Below are 20,773 nucleotides of genomic sequence, written 5' to 3'. Positions count from 1 at the left end.
CACCTTCAGAATTTGAAAGAGAGTATTCCAGTCAACATTGTCAAAAGCTTTCTCTATGCCTACAAATGCTAGAAACGTAGGTTTGCCTTTCCTTAATCTTTCTTCTAAGATAAGTCGTAGGGTCAGTATTGCCTCACGTGTTCCAACACTTCTACGGAATCCAAACTGATCTTCCCCGACGTCGGCTTCTACCAGTTTTTCCATTCGTCTGTAAAGAATTCGCGTTAGTATTTTGCAGCTGTGACTTATTAAACTGATAGTTCGGTAATTTTCACATCTGTCAACACCTGCTTTCTTTGGGATTGGAATTATTATATTCTTCTTTAAGTCTGTGGGTATTTCTCCTGTCTCATACATCTTGGCTCACCAGATGGTAGAGTTTTGTCAGGACTGGCTCTGCCAAGGCTGTCAGTAGTTCTAATGGAATGTTGTCTACTCCTGGGGCTGGAGTTATGAATACTTCAACAATTTAATGATAAAATTTTGATACTCGAAGTGTTATTTCTTTGAATGCAGTCTGATTTCACTAATTGCTTGTTGTCTGGCGAGTGTACATCAGAATACCTCAAACTACTGCCTAGCCTAAAAAAGCCCTTGCGCGTTCCGCAAGTACTCTGCTGCCTGAGGAGCTGCTTCCTTTTTGTAGTGCATACCTGACCCATCAACAGGATTCCTACAATTCCCCACCCGATAATGCAGGTCAAGAAATCTGCAGCCAGACCGCCACAGAGCCGATCAAGCCTTTGATTGAGACCCTCCACTTGGCTCCAAACCAAAGACCCCACTCAAGCTGCTTTCACCCTATGTGTGAGGCCAGCAGCCTTCACCATCTGTGCCTGCATGAATTGAGGATGGCCTCAGAATCCAAGTGACAGGTGTCAATAGCTGCAGGCAAGGCCTCCTCCACATCTCAGTCAGACTGAATGCACATTGGCTTCCTTTCTGGCACTGAATTCTGTTTCTCTAAGGGGCTACAGAACGCATCTAATGTTGGAGCCCCAGATAACTGGCAAACCCCTGCCCTCATATGCCTGCTTAGACCCAGCTGAGGAAATGACCACCTGTCCACTCACACAGTGAGCAGGCAAGACAAGACTTGTAGACTTAGAGAAAGCTTTTGACAATGTTGACTGGAATACTCTCTTTCAAATTCTGAAGGTGGCAGGGGTAAAATACAGGGAGCGAAAAGCTATTTATAATTTGTACCGAAAGCAGATGGCAGCTATAAGAGTTGAGGGACATGAAAGGGAAGCAGTGGTTGGGAAGGGAGTGAGATAGGGTTGTAGCCTCTCCCTGATGCTATTCAATCTGTATATTGAGCAAGCAGTAAAGGAAACAAAAGAAAAGTTCGGAGTAGGTATTAAAATCTCCACATTGGCCCTCTCACTCGAGCAACTTGAAAGCTTTACCAGATGCCTCTCATCCTGCTATGAGGGCAGATCCACCACATTGGGTACACTAAGAGGTGCCTTGGCACAGAGTCCGTGGGCAAAATGAGTGACACCTGGGGTGTCTTAAGTGATGTCAGTTTCTCTGCTACCTCTATGCCCCGAGGCAGCAACCTAAAGACAACTGACCTTAGCCAAAAGCAATTCAGCTGTTCACAAACTGCAGCCAGCTCCTCCTTTGTTCGCACACAGCCCGTGCACGTCCTACCCATCCTAATATTACTGCCTTAAGAATTGACTACAGCAATACAGACAGAAATGTAGATATTCAACTTAATAGCCTCCTGATGTGTCACCAATGGAGAGTGACACCTTATGAGCTGTGTCGTTAGCTGTTCAGAAGAAATGACAACTTTGCTGCAGATTACTTGATTACATACTTTACAGCTACTCTGCAGTTGAGTACCAGGTGACATCTGGACACTGTCAAATCCACAGCATTCCCTAAATGTCGTAGTTTGCTCCCTGCCTTTCGTCATGCAGTACTCCTGATGCATGATGAAGTGACTCTTCTTTGTATGTTCTCTATCTCCTGTATTAGTTCTCCCTGGTAAAGGGTACCAGACTCTACTAAGAAACTGGCCAAACAAGGGTGTTGTAAACTACTTCTTTCATAGATGAATTAAATGTTCTTAGGATTCTTTCTGTGACTCTCAATCATGACATCTGCCTTTCCTACAACTAGTTTTATGTAATCATTCCACTTTGGATATATACTCCTCAATACTATTATGAAGAATCCAGAACATAATCAGTTACAGTAGCAGGGTTGTCAACAATAAGTAATGCTTCATAATGAAAACACATTTATTCAGCAGGCACAGAAGTACAGATGGAGCTGAACTGTCCCCTTTGCAGAGTGCACTCCTACTATACATATACAGGGTGATGCAGATAAAAGTAGCTAATGTAAGCATAAAGGAAATGCAGTGAAATTGCAGAAACGAAGAGCTGAAATGGACTTACCATTGATTCACAATTAAAAGTACTGTGAAAAATAATTTATGGAAGGTGTTGAAGGTGACCCCCCCTCCCTCCCCCTGCATCATCAATACACAGCTGTGAATGTCTTAAATATATTCAGATACACCCTGAGTAAAGTTTGGATATGGATGGTGGCAACTTCACAGCTGATGTTGTCTTCAGTTCCTGTACTGTACATGGATTTGTTTCATAGAGTATATGGATTTCTTTCCTAGACTTTGCTCTTCAAGTGTCCCCACAGGAAAATAAAAATCATGTGTTGTTAGATCTGGCGAATGTGGTGACCATAAATGTTTTCTGCCAGTTCGTTCCTCAGTGAAGACATGGACTCATTCCAGGGATACCTAAGATGTGTGGCACGTTGTCCCATTTTGCTGGAAGAAATAGTCTTGTCTTACATATTCAGTGTGTTGAAAACAAAAGTATAAAAAATTTCCGTACATGCAACTGTGTTGAGGGTAGTGTCAAAAAATATTGGTCCAATGATGCATGTTCCTTTTACACCGATTTTTTCATCAAGGAGTGGTTGTTGACACACAGTGTCAGGGTTGTTTGTTGCCCAGTACCTTGTGTTATGTGAATTCACATGAATGGATACATGAAACCATGCTTCATCAGTCATGATGTAATGGAAAGAATCTAACAAACCATCATTGATGTTATTCAAAAGCCACATGCAGTAATCTACACATTTCTGACTGTCATCCTCCCGTAATTGCTGCAGGACTGTCACATGATATAACTTCAAATTAAGACTTTTCAATATCCAGTGGCAACTTCTCTTACTTACTTGCCCCTGTTGGACCAATTTATGTGAAGACTTCTTTGGGCTCTGAATAATTCTTCAGCAAATGTCTGCAACAACTTCTGGTATGTGAACTGAAGAAATTCTTCATTGCCATACATTTTGGACTGATCCATAGGTGTGCCAATTTTAATACAGACAGTATTGCCCTCTTTCTGCTAGTCCTCTGTCTGGATACTTGACCTTGAAAATTTCATGTGTTTCCTTAATCGAACCTGTTTTCACATATGCTTCCACTGTGTCAATTCTATTTTCTATCAAGAAAATAATTTTACAGACCACAAAGAGAAACATGTAACTTCACTTATGAAATAAACTGAAATGCTGACAGAAGAGTGCGAACAATCAATTATTGCATAAAACTGCCCATTTTTGTAGCTGTTTACCCTATTTCCGAAGTCAAAATATTGTGTTCACATTCAAAGGGGAGGCAGGCTCCTTTTAACTGCACCAGCCTGTAGAATGTTCTAGGAAATTTCGATATCCCACAAATAATCAGGTCGAAGAACCTTCCAGAAATACAAACCTTAAATGATAAATAATTGCAGAAGTGGAGATCAAACGAGTGATCTTTATGTCGCCAGGCAGTGTCTGTAACTGCTACAACATGATGGTCTGTCCATAGCACACCCAATACTTTACAGTTAAGAGTTTCTTGTAACTGGTCAGCAATCATATAATTATACAGTAATGAGTCTTGCCACCTTTCTATACACAGTACGTTAGTCTGCCTATATTGAGAGGCTTTAGTAGATGCAGTCATGTTATAGGTGGTGTGCCATTGGCTTCCTCCAACCTCTGCACAGTTTTATCCAGCCATTTATATGGGAACTACAATTTAATGTAGAGTCTTAACCATGGAGAAACTCGTCATTGCCAGAGGTGACAGAAGTGAAAAATGCAGGTGTATGTTGGTGCCATTAATCAGTTACTGAATCATATAGCACATTTTATGCTCACATAGTATGTCCAAAAATCTTGTATATATGAATAAACATGGAATCTACAAATGGTGATCCTGTGAAAGTTGGATTACTGTATTTGTGCATCAGATAGAGAAGCAAGCATCCACTGTTTGGACTGTTCCTTAGTTTCAGAGTTCACATTCTGCTCCCATGCCTTGCCCCAGTCCTGATTTTGATAGCACTGAAGGAATGTAAAGACCTAACCCATTCTTTCAGTTTACTGAACATTGGTTTGAAATCTTGGTACCCACCTTGCACAAAACCTATGGTAACCTAACTTGTTTGTGACAGTGTTAAAGAGGACTGTCCTTGAAATCTGAGACAGGTCTTCAGAAAGTTCGGAATTTGTGAACTGATGTCTCACTTGTACAATTTTGTCTACTTGTTGCTTAAGTTCATCAGTTATATCTGAGTATCTTCCTCGACCACTTGAATTTTTCACACCTTGTTCTCATTACACCATGACTTATAATCCGAACCCCATACTCACGGCACAATCGATGATGAATCTCAATGGCATTGACTCCTTCTGCTTGAGGGAGCAAGTGACAGAATGTAGCTCACAACTGGCAGGAGATGCAATAACACCATCCATTTCAGTTGCTTGCTACTTACACACTGCTGAACACATCAGATTGCTGATGGACACAATGCAACCTTCAGAGTCACCTTTCCTACAATGCAGGCGCCATGAAGCTATAAGCATTTGCTTATTTTTAATAACCACTCAGAGATTAACATATGAGTAGGTCTTGTGTTTGCTAACATTGTTGCTGAAATGATGATACCATCATGGTGAAAGCAATAGTCAGATGGATGCCATCAAGGACATTTTTGGTATATGTGCTCTGTAGGATCCTCAACACTTAATCACAATGTGGAAAGGTTATCAGTATGCATAAGTGTCTGTTATGTTGACATTTCATTCGACAGCAGTCAAAAGAAGCAACTGTCATTAACTTCCAAACAGACCAAGTTGTGAATTTTAGATTTTGCTTCCATATGTGTATATGGGAAGAAAGTTTTGATGGCTGATATCACCTGTTCGTTGTTTATCACATGACTCCGAAGCTCATTTCCAACCAATGCACGGCTATGTGCATCTCTCCATCTTTCATTTCACCATGGTTTTTGTGGTTGATATCAGTTGTTTGTTGTTCATTATTTGTCATAAATTTTTTCATTATTTCTCTTGTCAAAATTTATAACTGTATAACAAATGATGAATGATTAATTGAAACAGTGAGGTAGCAGTCTGAATTGTATGACATGAGTGTACTAAATTACTCGCCCTCTTACTACATTTATTAAGTTCATTTTTATACATACCAGTACCCTACTCAATATTTTACAATGCAATGCAGCCGTAACTTCACGTAAAAAAGGTACTGTGGGTAGAATCAGATCCATTAGTGAGAATTTTTTTGTGTGTTGTCAGCATTTTTGATGTTTTGTAAAGAAATGGTGTGGAGCCTTCAGGAACTGCAGCAGTGACAAAATACTTTATTTAAGAATATACATAAAAAAATGTATTAGAGTTGTTTGTTTAAATATGTGTTCATGACAGACTTATGTATTGTTAAGCAGCTCTCTGGAATGTGTGTGAAACAGATTTTCAAGCACCAGTGGTTTCACTAGCTAATCCCAATACAAATAAGGCACTTGAACTATTAAAACCCAAATACAGTATGTAAAAAAGAGCCCTATAAATCTTGAAGGGAAAGGTATTCTGGGAGGTATGACTGTTGCATAAAAATTTGCTCTGCACTGGCAGCCCTAAATTTAACCTTACACAAACCAATTTTTGTGGTATTTGATGGCATCTCATATCACTGTGTTTTTTATAGTAATTCTGGCTGCTGTTTGATGTAAAAAAAAAAAAAAAAAAGAAACAACAGGTGCTTCAACTTTCTAAAATATTTATTAAATGCAGATTCCTCTTTCTTGAGCTCCTTGTATACTATGTGAAGTTCCCCTTCTGTACCACGTAATGAAATTTTTGGGACCTACATTCTTTTTGTGTTGTTTTGCACTTCTATCTTCCTTCTGTAATATACAAACTGTACCTGTAAACTGCACTTCACATGTAAAAGCAGTTGCAAATCATCTTGCCAAGCTCGCAATTCCCACGAAAAAACAGTTACGGACAGCCATGCAAATTGAGACCACTTGACATGAATTGACTTGTGACGGACAATGGGAATACACTTTGACGTGATGGTACCATCACGGCCAGTGTGAATTGCCCTTAAAACTTCCAGCAGACCTCTGATATACCAGCTCACGTTCAGCATTTTTACTTGTAGCACACATCACACAAGACTTGTGCCATGTGCAAGTGATATGGCAAAATCGCAAACACACTACTGCTGACCTTCGTTTCGTGTGTGTTCAATGCCAGTTATCTTCTTGTACACTGGCAGCAGTTTCGTTGATTCTGATTTATTTCACTTTGGTAGTGAAAGTGCCTGTGCTAATTTGTTTTCAAGTAGAAACATATCCTCCTCAAACTGCTCAAACCACAGAAAAATGGTTAAATGTGTAATATGCTCCACTGTATGCTTGATGTAACATTGTAAAAGCTTTCATGTCAGGTTTTGTTAACAAAGTAAAATTTTAAATTTGAATGCAGATTAATACACACATCAAAAAAAGTTTTGCATCACCTCAGTTCCGAGAGTTCCAGAACCTGTACAGAAAATTGGAATAGAGATCAACATAAACATCATTTCCGCCCTTTTTATTGCTCATAAAAACCACACATTGCATGTTGTACCACCATACAGCGAAATCCTCAGAGGTGGTGGTCCAGATCGCTGTACACACCGGTACCTCTAATACCCGGTAGCACGTCCTCTTGCATTGATGCATGACTTTATTCATCGTGGCATGCTATCCACAAGTTCATCAAGGCACTGTTGGTCCAGATTGCCCCACTCCTCAATGGCAATTCGGCGTAGATCCTTCAGAGAGGTTGGTTGGTCACATCGTTGCAGTAAGAATTTTCTTGTATGTTGTCAGCATTTGTGATGTTTCATAAAGAAATGGTGTGGAACCTTCGCGAACTGCAGCAGTGACGAAATACTTTATTTAAGAATTCAATCTATCCCAGGCACGTTCGATAGGATTCATGTCTGGAGAACATGCTGGCCACTCTAGTCAAGTGATGTCGTTATCCTGAAGGAAGTCACTCACAAGATGTGCATGATGGGGGCATGAATTTTTGTCCATGGAGATGAATGCCTCACCCATATGCTGCTGATATGGTTGCACTGTCGGTCGGAGGATGGCATTCACGTATGGTACAGCCATTACAGCACCTTCCATGCCCACCAGCGGTGTACGTTGACCCCACATAATGCCACCCCAAAACAGCAGGAAACCTCCACCTTGCTGCACTCGCTGGACAGTGTGTCTAGGGCATTCAGCCTGACTGGGTTGCCTCCAAACATGTCTCCGACGATTGTCTGGTTGAAGGCATATGCGCCACTCATCGGTGAAGAGAATGTGATGCTAATCCTGAGCGGCCCATTCGGCGTGTTGTTGGGCGCATCTGTACCACACTGCATGGTGTTGTGGTTGCAAAGATGGACCTTGCCATGGACGTCAGGAGTGAAGTTACGCATCATGCAGCCTATTGCGCTCAGTTTGAGTCATAACACAACATCCTGTGGCTGCACGAAAATCATTATTCAACATGGTGGCATTGCCGTCAGTGTTTCTCCGAGCCATAATCCGTAGGTAGCAGTCCTCCACTGTGGTGGTAGCCCTTGAGCGGCCTGAACAAGGCATGCCATCGACAGTTCCTGTCTCTATGTATCTCCTCCATGCCTGAACAACATTGCTCTGGTTCAGTCTGAAACACCTGGACAGTTCCCTTGTTGAGAGCCCTTCCTGGCACAAAGTAAGTATGCGGACGCAATTGAACTGTGGTACTGATCATCTAGGCATGGTTGAACTACAGACAACATGAGCTGTGTGCCTTCTTCCTGGTGGAATGACTGGAACTGATCGGCTGTCGGACCCTTTCCGTCTAATAGGCACTGCTCATGCATGGTTGTTTTCATCTTTGGGCAGGTTTAGTCTGCAATACAATATCCACAGTCAAGGTCCATCTTCAGGAGTTCTGGGAACTGGGGTGATGCTAAACTTTTTTTGATGTGTGTAATGTCAACACTGTTTTTTCACAGGTGACTTTTCCTGTCGTACTCCTCAGGTATTTTTATCAGATACATATTGTATTTTATGAACCATAAGACACAATGGGCTATAAGATGCACCTTAATGTTTAAGCAACTTTTTTAAAAAAATAACCGTTTGCCATTTTTATTATTAGACTGAAAATACAGAATAAAAAAATTCTTAGTTTATAAAACTGAACTCACCTTTAAAATCCCTGAAAATTGTCACCTTCTGGTTTTGGCTAGTTTCCATTCTATCCTCTATTTGCACATTTAGTCTTTCTCATTTTTTTTTCAGTTCTTCTTTACTAGCCTGCCATTTGCGAATGGTTTTTTACCTGTAGATGGAGGGCCAAAATGTCACTCAGCTGCTGTTTCCATGCTCTTCTGCATTTGCTATTACTTTCAATTTACAGCCCGCATCATATGAATACCTTCAATTGTTTTCCATTACAAAACTAGCTACTAACAAAAATATCATACTGTTACCAATAACACAAATCACTTTCAATTCAAGTTCACTGGCACCATAGACTGCAATAACGCATTGTGGGCTACATAGCTTTCTGGGTTTGTGATGGCAGGGCGGGAGGGAAACATGTTAGCAAGCTTGTGAATCCCCACGACTCATATTTGTTGCATCAATGCACTGCTGCTGCCAGTTGAATCCAATGTTGCTGGTTTGAGATAGGTTTCCTGCAACATTGAATATATGGCCATTTTTAAGACTGATGGGAATTTTAAATCAAACACTGGACATTTTTATATTAATTTCGAGTATAAGACACTCCTGAATTTTGGAAGAAATTTTTCAAAGAAGAAAGTGTGTCTTATAGTCCATAAAATATGATGTGCACAAGCCTTTTGTTTTTTCCAACCCAGTATAACAATTTCATCTTATGAAATGACATTTTAATACTACATATGATGTACAAGACACAGGAAAATTCATACTCTCTCATTGTTGTCTTTAGTTTGTGCTTTATTTTATCATTCATCTATCTACAATTTGTCAGTTTATCTTCTGCACTTTCCTGTTCTTCCCAGCTATTCTTTTCTTCTTTGGTCATCCACTTAAGCTCACTAGAGATTAATCACTTTTTCATAACTAAGTGTAATTACAGAAGAAACTACCCAAGGATACACTTAAAATATTAGAACACCTGAATCAAGAGAGTCACATGGGAACAGGAGTGACAGTTTTCTCAATATATAGTATACTTATTAGTCTAGATATTATTATTGCCATTTAAAATGATAATGCTTACAGAGAACTATCCATGCTCCTGATTTTATGAATTGCAATTCACAACTTGTGATAAACACTTCAAACAAAACAGGAAACTTTTTTTAATCATTTCACGTGTTCCGTGTTCTTTTGGGACAGTGAACCCACCTCATGGTTACATGGGATGTTATTGTAATTCACATGTGGCGCTAGCTGTACAGTGATTATTAACTTATTTGCAATGAATTCTTGTAATGTAAAATAACAGTATTAATGAAATAACACTATTTAATTGTGTTGAAAATTAGTTGAAGCAAATCAGTCATTGGATAAAAAACTGAATTACCAACTTTCTCATCTGTTTAATACTTATTTGACTGAACAAGGATCTGACAGCTTACATACAAAATGCATTTGGTAACCGTTAAATTACCTCACCATTTGTTGTAAGCTGGTTGCATAATACAAGGCTTATTAAAATACAGATGCACTATGATTTTTTTACAGACTGTGAAGATTTCCAAAGAATCACATTTACTTTCATGGTTAGCAGTACAGTTGAAGCCCCGTTATCATTTCTGTCCTGCTGATGAACAATATTATGAAAGAAGACCATACAGGTTTGTGTAACTGCACTCATTGTCTTCTGTAATGAAATCAGAATTCACAAACTTGAAATTCTACTTACAATAAATGTCAAAATGAAGGTCAGAAATGAATGTTATCAGTGTTTGTGGTAGAAGAGGAGCATCTACTTATGTGTTGCCAGTACAAGTACAGAAACACAAATATACACAGTTGAGTCTCTGGTTGCTAGAAGCTTCTGCCATAAGGGGAACGTGGAAAGAAACAGGATGAAGATAAAAGAAACATAATAAAATAATTAAAATATAATTACATTATAAATGAATTTTTAGGGAATGCTGATAAACCAAATAATATTGGTTGAGTCAGGTAAAATGGAAGGGACATTAATAGAAATCCAGAAAGAGGATGGTTGCACAGAAAAGTGATGTACATGGAGAAGGTGAGAAATGTCTGTTACACGCATAATAAAGGGCAAATATGTGGCAAGAGTGTATTGAGGTCTGTATAATGGAGAAGATCTGCCCCAAAGTGTCATAGAAGAAGAGAAGGACATGGAAAGGAGAAGCAGGAGAAAAGTGGAGAAGGTTGATGGGTGATCCAGTAATGTGGTCAGCGTTGGACAGAGCATTGAAAGATCTTAGCTCAAATAAATTAGCTTGAGGTGACAAGATATTTTCAGACTTAGAAATATCAATGTGACTTATAGAAAACAGGTTATTTGATCTGGTCCTCAGGACTCCTGAAACCAGAAACTTACATTCACAGGTACAGAAAAGATTTATCATCACACTACCAAGAAAGGCATGACCAGATAGGTAATAAAGCTGTGCATTTTTTATTGTATTTAAGAATATAAATTAAAATTGAAGGGATATTGGGGTAATGAGTAATCGGTCTAGCTTCAATAAACGAAAGATGCAACAGGAGCAAATCTGGTCCAATGCTTGATATGGAGGAAAGAATAAATACAAATAAGCATACCTTCATAGCATTTGTGGAACCAAAAGGAGTTCTGGAGCACTATAAGGCATAATAATGTATTCAGAATCCTGAGGTGAAATATAAGTAATCTACTAGAACAAGATTGAAGTAATAAAAGCAAAAGTTCTAGAAAGAAATGTTCAAGTTAGTAAGGCTGTGAGGTAAGGCTGCAGTGTATTGCCAATTTTGTTTAACTAGCATATCGAAAAAGCAATGAAGCAAGCCAAAGAAAATTACAGGGGAGGGATCAAAGTATTTTGCTGGAAGAAGATAAAGATTAGTGGTACATCTAGTACAGCATAAAAAACTAGTTATTTGGGCACCAGAAGCAGCAGTAGCAGGGAAAAACTAAAAGGGCAAATAATATAATATAATGCAAAATAGCGTATCAAGGATAAGGCAGATGACTGTTGGGAAGAAGATCCCATATCTGTTTCCTTTGTCTTTTGTTTCCCCCGATGAAAGATAAAAAGAAAAAGAAAACTAGAATCAAAGTTGTTTTTTAATTTCAGTTTATCTTAGCTTCATTCCATTCATTTCTGTTCTGGAAACTGAAGAATAGACATTACCCTTTTGTTTTTAGTATTGTTGTTTTAACAGTATTTATTTTTTATGAATTATATTACAATAGTTATATTCCCTGTATCCTGCAGAGAGTGAGGAAAGATTTCAAAGATGTACATTTTATTTAAGTACAGCCCAACATTATTAAATATTGTTGTAGTACAGTGCTGATTTTTACTGTAAAACAATCTAAAAATTGTACCAAAAGGAAAATACTCTCCAGAAAACTATAAAATTACGGGATAGAATTCCTGGATAGTAGTTATCTTGAGAATGGTAAACATTAGTATTGCCAACAGGCACATATAAAAGTAAAAGAGACAGTACTTGGCTTTCAGAAATAATAGTTCCTTCAGTGGGGAGGTGAGAGGAACAGGATGTGTCTACAGTGGTGCAGACATTTCACCACCTAAAAATTTAATTTTAAGAGTGCCAGTGAAGATATGTTTCATTGAAATCCAAGGAGTTGCCCAAAACAAAGTTCTGTAATTGGTTCCTTAACTCCACATTGTCTATAAGTCATTTCATATGCTCAGGCAGGCTATTGAATAAATGTTTACCCATGTGTCTGACTCCTTCCTCTACCAGTGTTAACCTCTTCAAGTCTTATAGTAATTATTTTCACCATTATTGTTCATAAAACAGTTATATCAGATTTCAAATGTTCTGTTAGAACAGCTGGAAATATACCTCCATAAAACCACAAAGGCTGATGACTGCCAACATTAAAACTTTAAAAATGTCCTTGCTTGACTCTTTTTGAAGTTTTTCAGTTTTATCATCCTTTTTTTGTTACTTGATCCATGTATTTCAAAATTAACATCTAACCTTTTCACAAGAGGAACATACATTTCGCATCACCTTCACTCAAGAGCAGATGTAAATAGTATTTTAAAATAATCTGCATCTGATGATGGACTCACAGGATCGAAAATGCATCATGTGATTCAATAAAACACGAAAAAATTGTGACTAAAAGCATTATTATTCATACTTCCTGTCAGTGAATATTTGCGCAGATTTTCTCAGATAGTTCTTAATTGTAGATAACTGCATCATCTACAAAAATCTGAAGTTACTGTTTACAATGACTGCCAGGTCATTAATATATAACAAGAACAGCAAGCATCCCAACACACTTCCCTTGAGCACATATGAACTGATTCTACATCTATTGATGACTCTATCCAAGATCAAATATTGTGTACTCCCTACCAAGAAATTCTCAATCCAGTCACAAGTCTCATTTGAAACCACATATGACCATACTTTGAGTAAAGTGCGATTTGATGGTTGCCTGACTGATGCTTCCAGAATCCATGCTGGTTGGCGTGGAGCAGATAATTTTGTTCAAGGTACCTTCTCACATTTGATCTCAGAGTATGTTGTACTATTCTACAACAAATGGGTGCCAAAGTAATGGAATGGTATGTTTTCTGGATCATTTCTGCTACTATTCTTGTACATGAGTGTGACATTCTGTGCCGAGCCCTTGCGCTTACTCAGCCAGCAACCAACAGCACAGAAGGGTTATGTGGGCACGGCCCACACAGGGGACAGCTCTTCAGACAACGGGCAAGAGATGTCCACACTCCACCTGACCACCAGGCAGTAACCAAAGTGCTACCAGAGATCACTGACCCCGCAGATCTTTTCCTCTCTGCAGACTGCATGAGCAAAAGTAGTACCTGCAATATCCTGCCACCTGGGCATTATTTAGGCTGGCAACTGGGTTATGCTTGAGCAGTTGACTCCCAGTGAGTTTCCTAGGCCAGGTGCCATTTGCAAAATTTTTCCCCACAATCAGTATCTTACTTTGGAGCCACTGATATGATGATGATGCTAGCCATGTCAACTTTCACCTCCAGGAGCTTTCAGTTACGGACCTACACCATTTGTGGCCTCTACACCAAAGAGACGTGGCCTCCAACACCATGACCAGCTATTGGACTTTGTACTATCTGTCTTTGTCTTTCATTGACAATATGCTAGATTTAAACTTTTGTGCATCCCTTCAGGACTTTAACTTTTGCTTGTCCTTTCAGGACTTTAACTTTTGCTCATCCTATCAGGATTTAAATTTTGCACATCCCGTCTAGACTTTGGTTGTGGTGATTAGTGTATGGACACTGTATTGTGGAACTTTCAGTTTACTGTGACATTTTCAAGCCAGCAGTGTTCAGGCATTATTATTATTCTCTCGTCAGAGAAGATAGTTTGTGTGTCATGAAAAACTTCGTATTTATTTTCTACCTGAGTATTTCTCCTGTGTTGCCTTCAGTGGACATGTCAGTTGACGATAAGGTATTTTTTTCCAAGTCAATGTCACACATGTGCTCGAATCCAGGTAGACTATGTTTTGGCATTTGTTCTTCTACTGTCAAGTGCACTTACTGTCCATTGCTTCCAGCAGGATGAAACCTGTGAAATGGAACCCCACGCTTGGCACTATGACAGGTTGTTGTCCAATTTTTTAATTTTATTAGCTGTCATAAACTTAATGGAAAGTGTTATTGCAGATGGATCACCCGCCTCCTGGGTTTGTCTCATGACTGCCATTTCTGGTGTAGTGATCTTTAGTGTAAGCAATCCGTTGTGGCTTCCTTGACTCGCTGCATGAATCTCGCCTGCCCCTGGTCTCACACAGATCTCCTTAAATTGAAGGATCCTTCTACAGAAACAAGTCTGCCCATTATCAGAGCTGTTGAGCAGTCTCTCAGATCGTCAGCAACCTTGCAGGACCCACCAAGAGTGTTTGCCACCTGAGCAGTTCACCACTCTCATTCCAAGTCATGCCCCTGCTCAGGCCGGATTCACAAAACTCAGGCAAAATCTCAGTGGCCAGGCACTACTCTCAACAATTTCCTTCCTGCAACCAGAGTTTCAAGCCACCATAGACACCAGTGCCACTACCAGCACACTAAAGGCATCTGTTGTGTTAAATCCAGACATAGCGCTGAAGGTTGGATGTGCAATCTGCGCTTTCCCACTCAATGTACCCATCGAGCTGCAGACAGACGACATGGGGTCCTCCGTGACAATCACAAATTGGCAGTCTTATTATCATGTGGGGTCCCGTTCCTTTCAGCCTTTTGACACTCCACTGCATAGATACAGTAGTGGGATCATTTAAGTCAACGGCCAATTTACAGTCCAAGTTCAGTACCGTTCAACCACCTTCACAGCCAGGATTTTGATCATTGACACTCCTGGAGCCATCTGTCTCTTGGACCTGGATGTGTTCAATGCTCTTAGCTTGGAAATACACCATGCCACTCACAGATTATATTAGATTAGATTTACTTCCGTTCCAATGGATCTGTAGTGGGGAGGTCCTCCAGGATGTAGAACATGTCAGAAAAACAATAACACACAACAAATATTTACAACTAAAACAAATAAGCTAATGTACCTTCCACAGGTCCCAAGTGAAATGAACATCTTTTTTTTAAATGAACTATCAAGTCACTGGATGCCAACACCTACCTAAAAGACCTCTTGTTCCAAATTCAGCTTCATGTTCACACAACCCTCTTCAGGTGTCAAAGATTGGCAAAGATTTCAAGGCACAGTGGAGATGAGGGTAGGCAGAAGTGAGGGACAGACATCAGAGAGACCTAATCCAGCATTACTTACTAATGTAGTATCTTTGACCTCATACTCTCTTTGATGCCTCCCTCTGCATCTTTACCTACCCTCATGTCTACTACTGGCGGATCCCTGTCATCTTGGGTATGAGTGACCTTAAGCATCCTCAGTCTACCCTTCTCTCCTCCCTGAGGAAGAAACTTCTAGATCAGAAAGCTAGGAAGTGTGTCACCTTTAGTTTTATATGTGTCTATCAGCTGTGCTACACATTTTACCTCCTGTTGGTAAGCACTGGCCAGCTATTCTGTCCCATGATTTATGAACATTTTATTATGTTTGTCACATTTTTTTACTGACAGGAGGCTGTGTCATAAATATGTTGATGGCATTTGGTGATTTTATACTGATAGTATTTCATAGTGTAGTTCTCAGACATGTACAAGTGTAAAATTTGTTCCAGAAATCATAGTTCTTCTGGTGATATTACACACACTACAAGATTTATTGCCTTAGCCAGAGTTGGAAACAGACAAAAAGAGAAATGGTTATATGCACTGAGTATTGATCCCATTGAAAAAATGAGAGCAATGGAGTTGTATCAACAGACAACTGACCAGACTGAGTGCCCTTACAGTGGAAGTATGCTGTTACCAAACATCATGCAGAATAAAGAAGTAAGTGGCATCTTTGTAAATATGTAGTCTATGTCATAATTCTAGTAAGAAAAGCTATGGCAGAATGAAAATAATTTAGGATTTATGGAAACCATTCATCAAATAGCATAAGCGTTGAGTCATCAACAGGTACACACAAAGGAGAATGAAAACTTTGTTAGCTTTTGGAAGAATACCTTTGATGAGCTAGAGTAAAATATACACACAAAAACAAACACATATGCCTGAACACTTACATTATTCCAGTAATTTTCGGGTTTGCAGTCGGATCCCATCAACATTCTGCCACGATATTTTTGCCCCGAGATTTCCGGCCATCCTCAGGTGTGCAGACGAAGTACTGAAGAGACCTGATGCAGTCATGGTGTTTATAGCGAATTCCGCACATGCGAAACGTACTGGCAGTTTACAGCATATGCATTAGTAGGTGACATGCGCGAGGCAGCCAAGTAGTGTGTGCTGCCCTCAGTGGTGAAGTAAAAGCAGTCTAATCACTGGGTATCGACTGAGCTTGCAGATTCCACTGTGACCGCCTAATGTTAATAATTGGATTCCAGTTTTTATCCAGCTGAAAGCCGTTATCACAATTCATTAAATTGTCAGCAAGACGTATTTCCACGGATTCTTTGATTACAGAGTCCCAGAAGCTGGAAACTGGTGCTAAAATTTTGATGTTATTGTATTCCATTGAACGTCCCATGGAAATGCAGTGTTCTGCTGCTGCTGATTTTAAGGGTTGCCGCAGATCGGGGATGTCTTTCGTGTTGTACACAGCGTTCCTGGACCGTTCGTGTAGTCTGACCTATATATGCCAAGCCACACTCACAGGGAATTTTATAAACACTCGCCTTCCTCAATTGTCAATCATCTTTAATGGATCCAACTAAGGTTTTGATCTTTGCTGGTGGATGGAAGATGACATTGACGTTATTCTTCCTAAGCAATCTGCCTATTTTAGAAGATGCGTTGCCAGCAAATGGAAGGAACGCAGTTGATTTATAGTAATCAGTCTCCTCAGAACGTTGCTTCTTATTATTATAACTGTGCATGGCCTTCCATATTTGATATGAAGTACAGCCATTCTCTTTAAAAACCTTCTCCAGATGCACTAATTCTTCGTGAAGGCTATCAGCATCCGATATTACATGCGCCTGATGAATTAAAGTACTCACCAGTGGTTTGTGCAGGGTGATGGCAGCTGGACACCTGAATATATAGATCTGCAATGTTTGAGTTTTCTGTACACCGTATGTCCCAAAGACCCATCATTCTTATGGCGACTAACACATCTTAAAAGGGTAAAGTCCCATATTTTTCAATCCCCATAGTAAACTTGATGTTCTCATGTAAAGAGTTTAAATGACAAAGGAGTTTTTCCAGTTCTTGTCTGCCATGAGGTCATACAATGAAAGTATCACCTACGTAAAGCCAAAAGACCATAGGCTTAAAGGTGGCAGACTCAAGAGCTTTCTCCTCAGAGCCTTCCACAAAAAGATTGGCCACCACAGGGGACAAGGGACTCCCCATTGTGACACCATCAGTTTGTTCAAAAAATTCGTTATTAAATAAAAAGTAAGTTGAGGAGAGAGTATGTTCGAACAAAGCCATCAAATCATCACTGAGCAAGTTACCAATAAGATGTAGTGAGTCAAATAAAGACACTTTGGTGGAAAGTGTGACCACATTGATGCTAACTAGTAAATCCGAGTTGCTCAGTTTAACAGTCTTCAAATGATTGATAAAATCCTTGGAATTACATATATGGTGGCAGCACTTACCCACATACGGCTTGAGCAAGGAGGTCAGATGTTTTGCAATCGAATAAGTAGAAGCACCAGTATTAGTCACTATCAATCATAGTGGAATGCCATCCTTGTGAATCTTCGGCAGCCCATACAGTCTTGGTGGAACAGCAGTGTGTGGTCTCAGCCTCTCGATAATGTTTTTAGGTAAAGAACTATTGTTCAAAAGAGTAGCAGGTTTTCTGGATATACGGCTCATTGGGTCCTTATTGACTTTGTAGTACATAGAATCACTTAGTTGACTATATATCTTCTCATTGTATGCTTCCCATGTCAGAAGGACCATAGCATTACCCTTATCAGCATAGAGTACGACTGTACCAATATCTTCATGGGGGTTGCGAAGAGCAGCTCTTTCCGCTTATGAAAGATAAAAAGAAAAAGAAAACTAGAATCAAAGTTGTTTTTTAATTTCAGTTTATCTTAGCTTCATTCCATTCATTTCTGTTCTGGAAACTGAAGAATAGACATTACCCTTTTGTTTTTAGTATTGTTGTTTTAACAGTATTTATTTTTTATGAATTATATTACAATAGTTATATTCCCTGTATCCTGCAGAGAGTGAGGAAAGATTTCAAAGATGTACATTTTATTTAAGTACAGCCCAACATTATTAAATATTGTTGTAGTACAGTGCTGATTTTTACTGTAAAACAATCTAAAAATTGTACCAAAAGGAAAATACTCTCCAGAAAACTATAAAATTACAGGATAGAATTCCTGGATAGTAGTTATCTTGAGAATGGTAAACATTAGTATTGCCAACAGGCACATATAAAAGTAAAAGAGACAGTACTTGGCTTTCAGAAATAATAGTTTCTTCAGTGGGGAGGTGAGAGAAACAGGATGTGTCTACAGTGGTGCAGACATTTCACCACCTAAAAATTTAATTTTAAGAGTGCCAGTGAAGATATGTTTCATTGAAATCCAAGGAGTTGCCCAAAACAAAGTTCTGTAATTGGTTCCTTAACTCCACATTGTCTATAAGTCATTTCATATGCTCAGGCAGGCTATTGAATAAATGTTTACCCATGTGTCTGACTCCTTCCTCTACCAGTGTTAACCTCTTCAAGTCTTATAGTAATTATTTTCACCATTATTGTTCATAAAACAGTTATATCAGATTTCAAATGTTCTGTTAGAACAGCTGGAAATATACCTCCATAAAACCACAAAGGCTGATGACTGCCAACATTAAAACTTTAAAAATGTCCTTGCTTGACTCTTTTTGAAGTTTTTCAGTTTTATCATCCTTTTTTTTTGTTACTTGATCCATGTATTTAGGTAAAGAACTATTGTTCAAAAGAGTAGCAGGTTTTCTGGATATACGGCTCATTGGGTCCTTATTGACTTTGTGGTACATAGAATCACTTAGTTGACTATATATCTTCTCATTGTATGCTTCCCATGTCAGAAGGACCATAGCATTACCCTTATCAGCATAGAGTACGACTGTACCAATATCTTCACGGGGGTTGCGAAGTGCAGCTCTTTCCGCTGCAGAGATGTTGCTCCTTTGCGGTGCACATTTCAGCAAGGTACGACATGATTCCCATCGAATTTCCTCTGCAGAATACTTTGAAAGAGGTCTAATAGTGTCCTCAATAGAACTGACGAAATCCATTAAAGGAGGTGAAGAAGGTGTAGGAGCAAAGTTTGCTTTGACAGGTGACCCTGACACTGATTGTATAGGATAAGCTGTAGCAAGACTGGAATAGGATATGCTGGGGTGGGTGAATTGGGCAGCGTTCACACCTGAGTGTTCCACAAGAGTATAACCCTTGTGGCAAGAGGTTGTGATTGGGAATGGCATAAGGGTGGATCAGGTTGGTTGGGTGTCATAATATCACTTTAGGAGGGGTTAAAAGGGTCTAGGGTAGGATGTCCATCATTCTCAGATGTGATGATCTTTATTTAAAGCCCTGGTGAAGGATATGATTCAGTTGCTCCAGTCCAGGATGGTATGTGGTGACGAGGGGGGTGCTCCCATACAGCATAGCTACCCATGGGTGGTTTATCTGCAGTGATGAGAATTCCCTTGCCCAGTATTCTGAAGTTATCACAAAGACCTTCACAGGTAGGTACTGCCCCCAAACCTGGCCTACAAACAGATCTTCTGTGCCATATCCTTACACACTCCAATCCTCCCACCACCCTCAAGAATCAGCTGTAGGGGAGGCACCCACTCATCACCCAATATAACCCTGGAATGGAACAACTGAACCATATCCTTCATCAGAGCTTTGATTATCTGTCATCAAGGCCAGAAATGGGGGCATATCCAACCTTTCCCACCCCTCTGAAAGTTATATTCTGTTCCCACTAAACATATCCATCACCCTTGTCCATCCTTGTGGAACACCCAGGTGCAAGACCTGCCTGATTCGTCCACCCAGCACATCATACTCCAGTCTTGTCACAGGCTTACCCTATCCCATCGAAGGCAGATCCAAGTCTCAAAGCAGCCCTGTCATATACCAGATCTGCTGCAATCACTGCACAGTCCACTATGTGGACGTGACCACCAACCAGCTGCCCACCAGAATGGATGGCCACCACCAAATTGTGGCCAAGAACAGAGTTGACCACCAAGTTGCACAACACAGTGCTGAGCACAGCATACTTGAGTTCAATGACTACTTCACAATCCATACCATATGTATCCTCCTTCCGAGCACCAGATTTTCTGAACTACATAGATGGGAGTTATCCTTGCGACACACCTTTCACCCCTGCAATCATCCTAGCCCCAATTTCTGCTAACTTGCTATATCCACACCCTCTACCCACCAGTTTCCCCTTCCTCTCTCCTGTCACCCTCTCCCAGTCCATACTTCCATGTTATCTTCCTCGTGTACCTCATGTCACCAGCTCCAGTACCTGTGTGCCACGCGCCTAGCTCCATGTACCTGCCACACTTCCTCCTGTGTTCCTAGCCTGCTCACCTTCTGTCTCCCTCTGAGCT

The 20,773-nt window shown here is 39.9% G+C and overlaps 1 protein-coding gene across 2 annotated transcripts in view; it reads left to right on the top strand.

The window, feature by feature from the left end:
• LOC126485150 (CWF19-like protein 1) overlaps positions 1–20,773 on the top strand; it is a 150,628-nt gene that overhangs the window by 77,694 nt on the left and 52,161 nt on the right. For both annotated transcript variants that reach the window (XM_050108818.1, XM_050108817.1), the window contains exons 5-6: positions 10,119–10,231; positions 15,793–16,006. In XM_050108818.1, the coding sequence (XP_049964775.1) occupies positions 10,119–10,231; positions 15,793–16,006 (327 nt within the window). The remainder of the gene's footprint in view (positions 1–10,118; positions 10,232–15,792; positions 16,007–20,773) is intronic.

The sequence above is a fragment of the Schistocerca serialis genome, chromosome 6 (genome assembly GCF_023864345.2).
Source record: "Schistocerca serialis cubense isolate TAMUIC-IGC-003099 chromosome 6, iqSchSeri2.2, whole genome shotgun sequence".
NCBI classification, from domain to species: domain Eukaryota; kingdom Metazoa; phylum Arthropoda; class Insecta; order Orthoptera; family Acrididae; genus Schistocerca; species Schistocerca serialis.
This window is presented reverse-complemented; position numbering and strand designations above follow the sequence as displayed.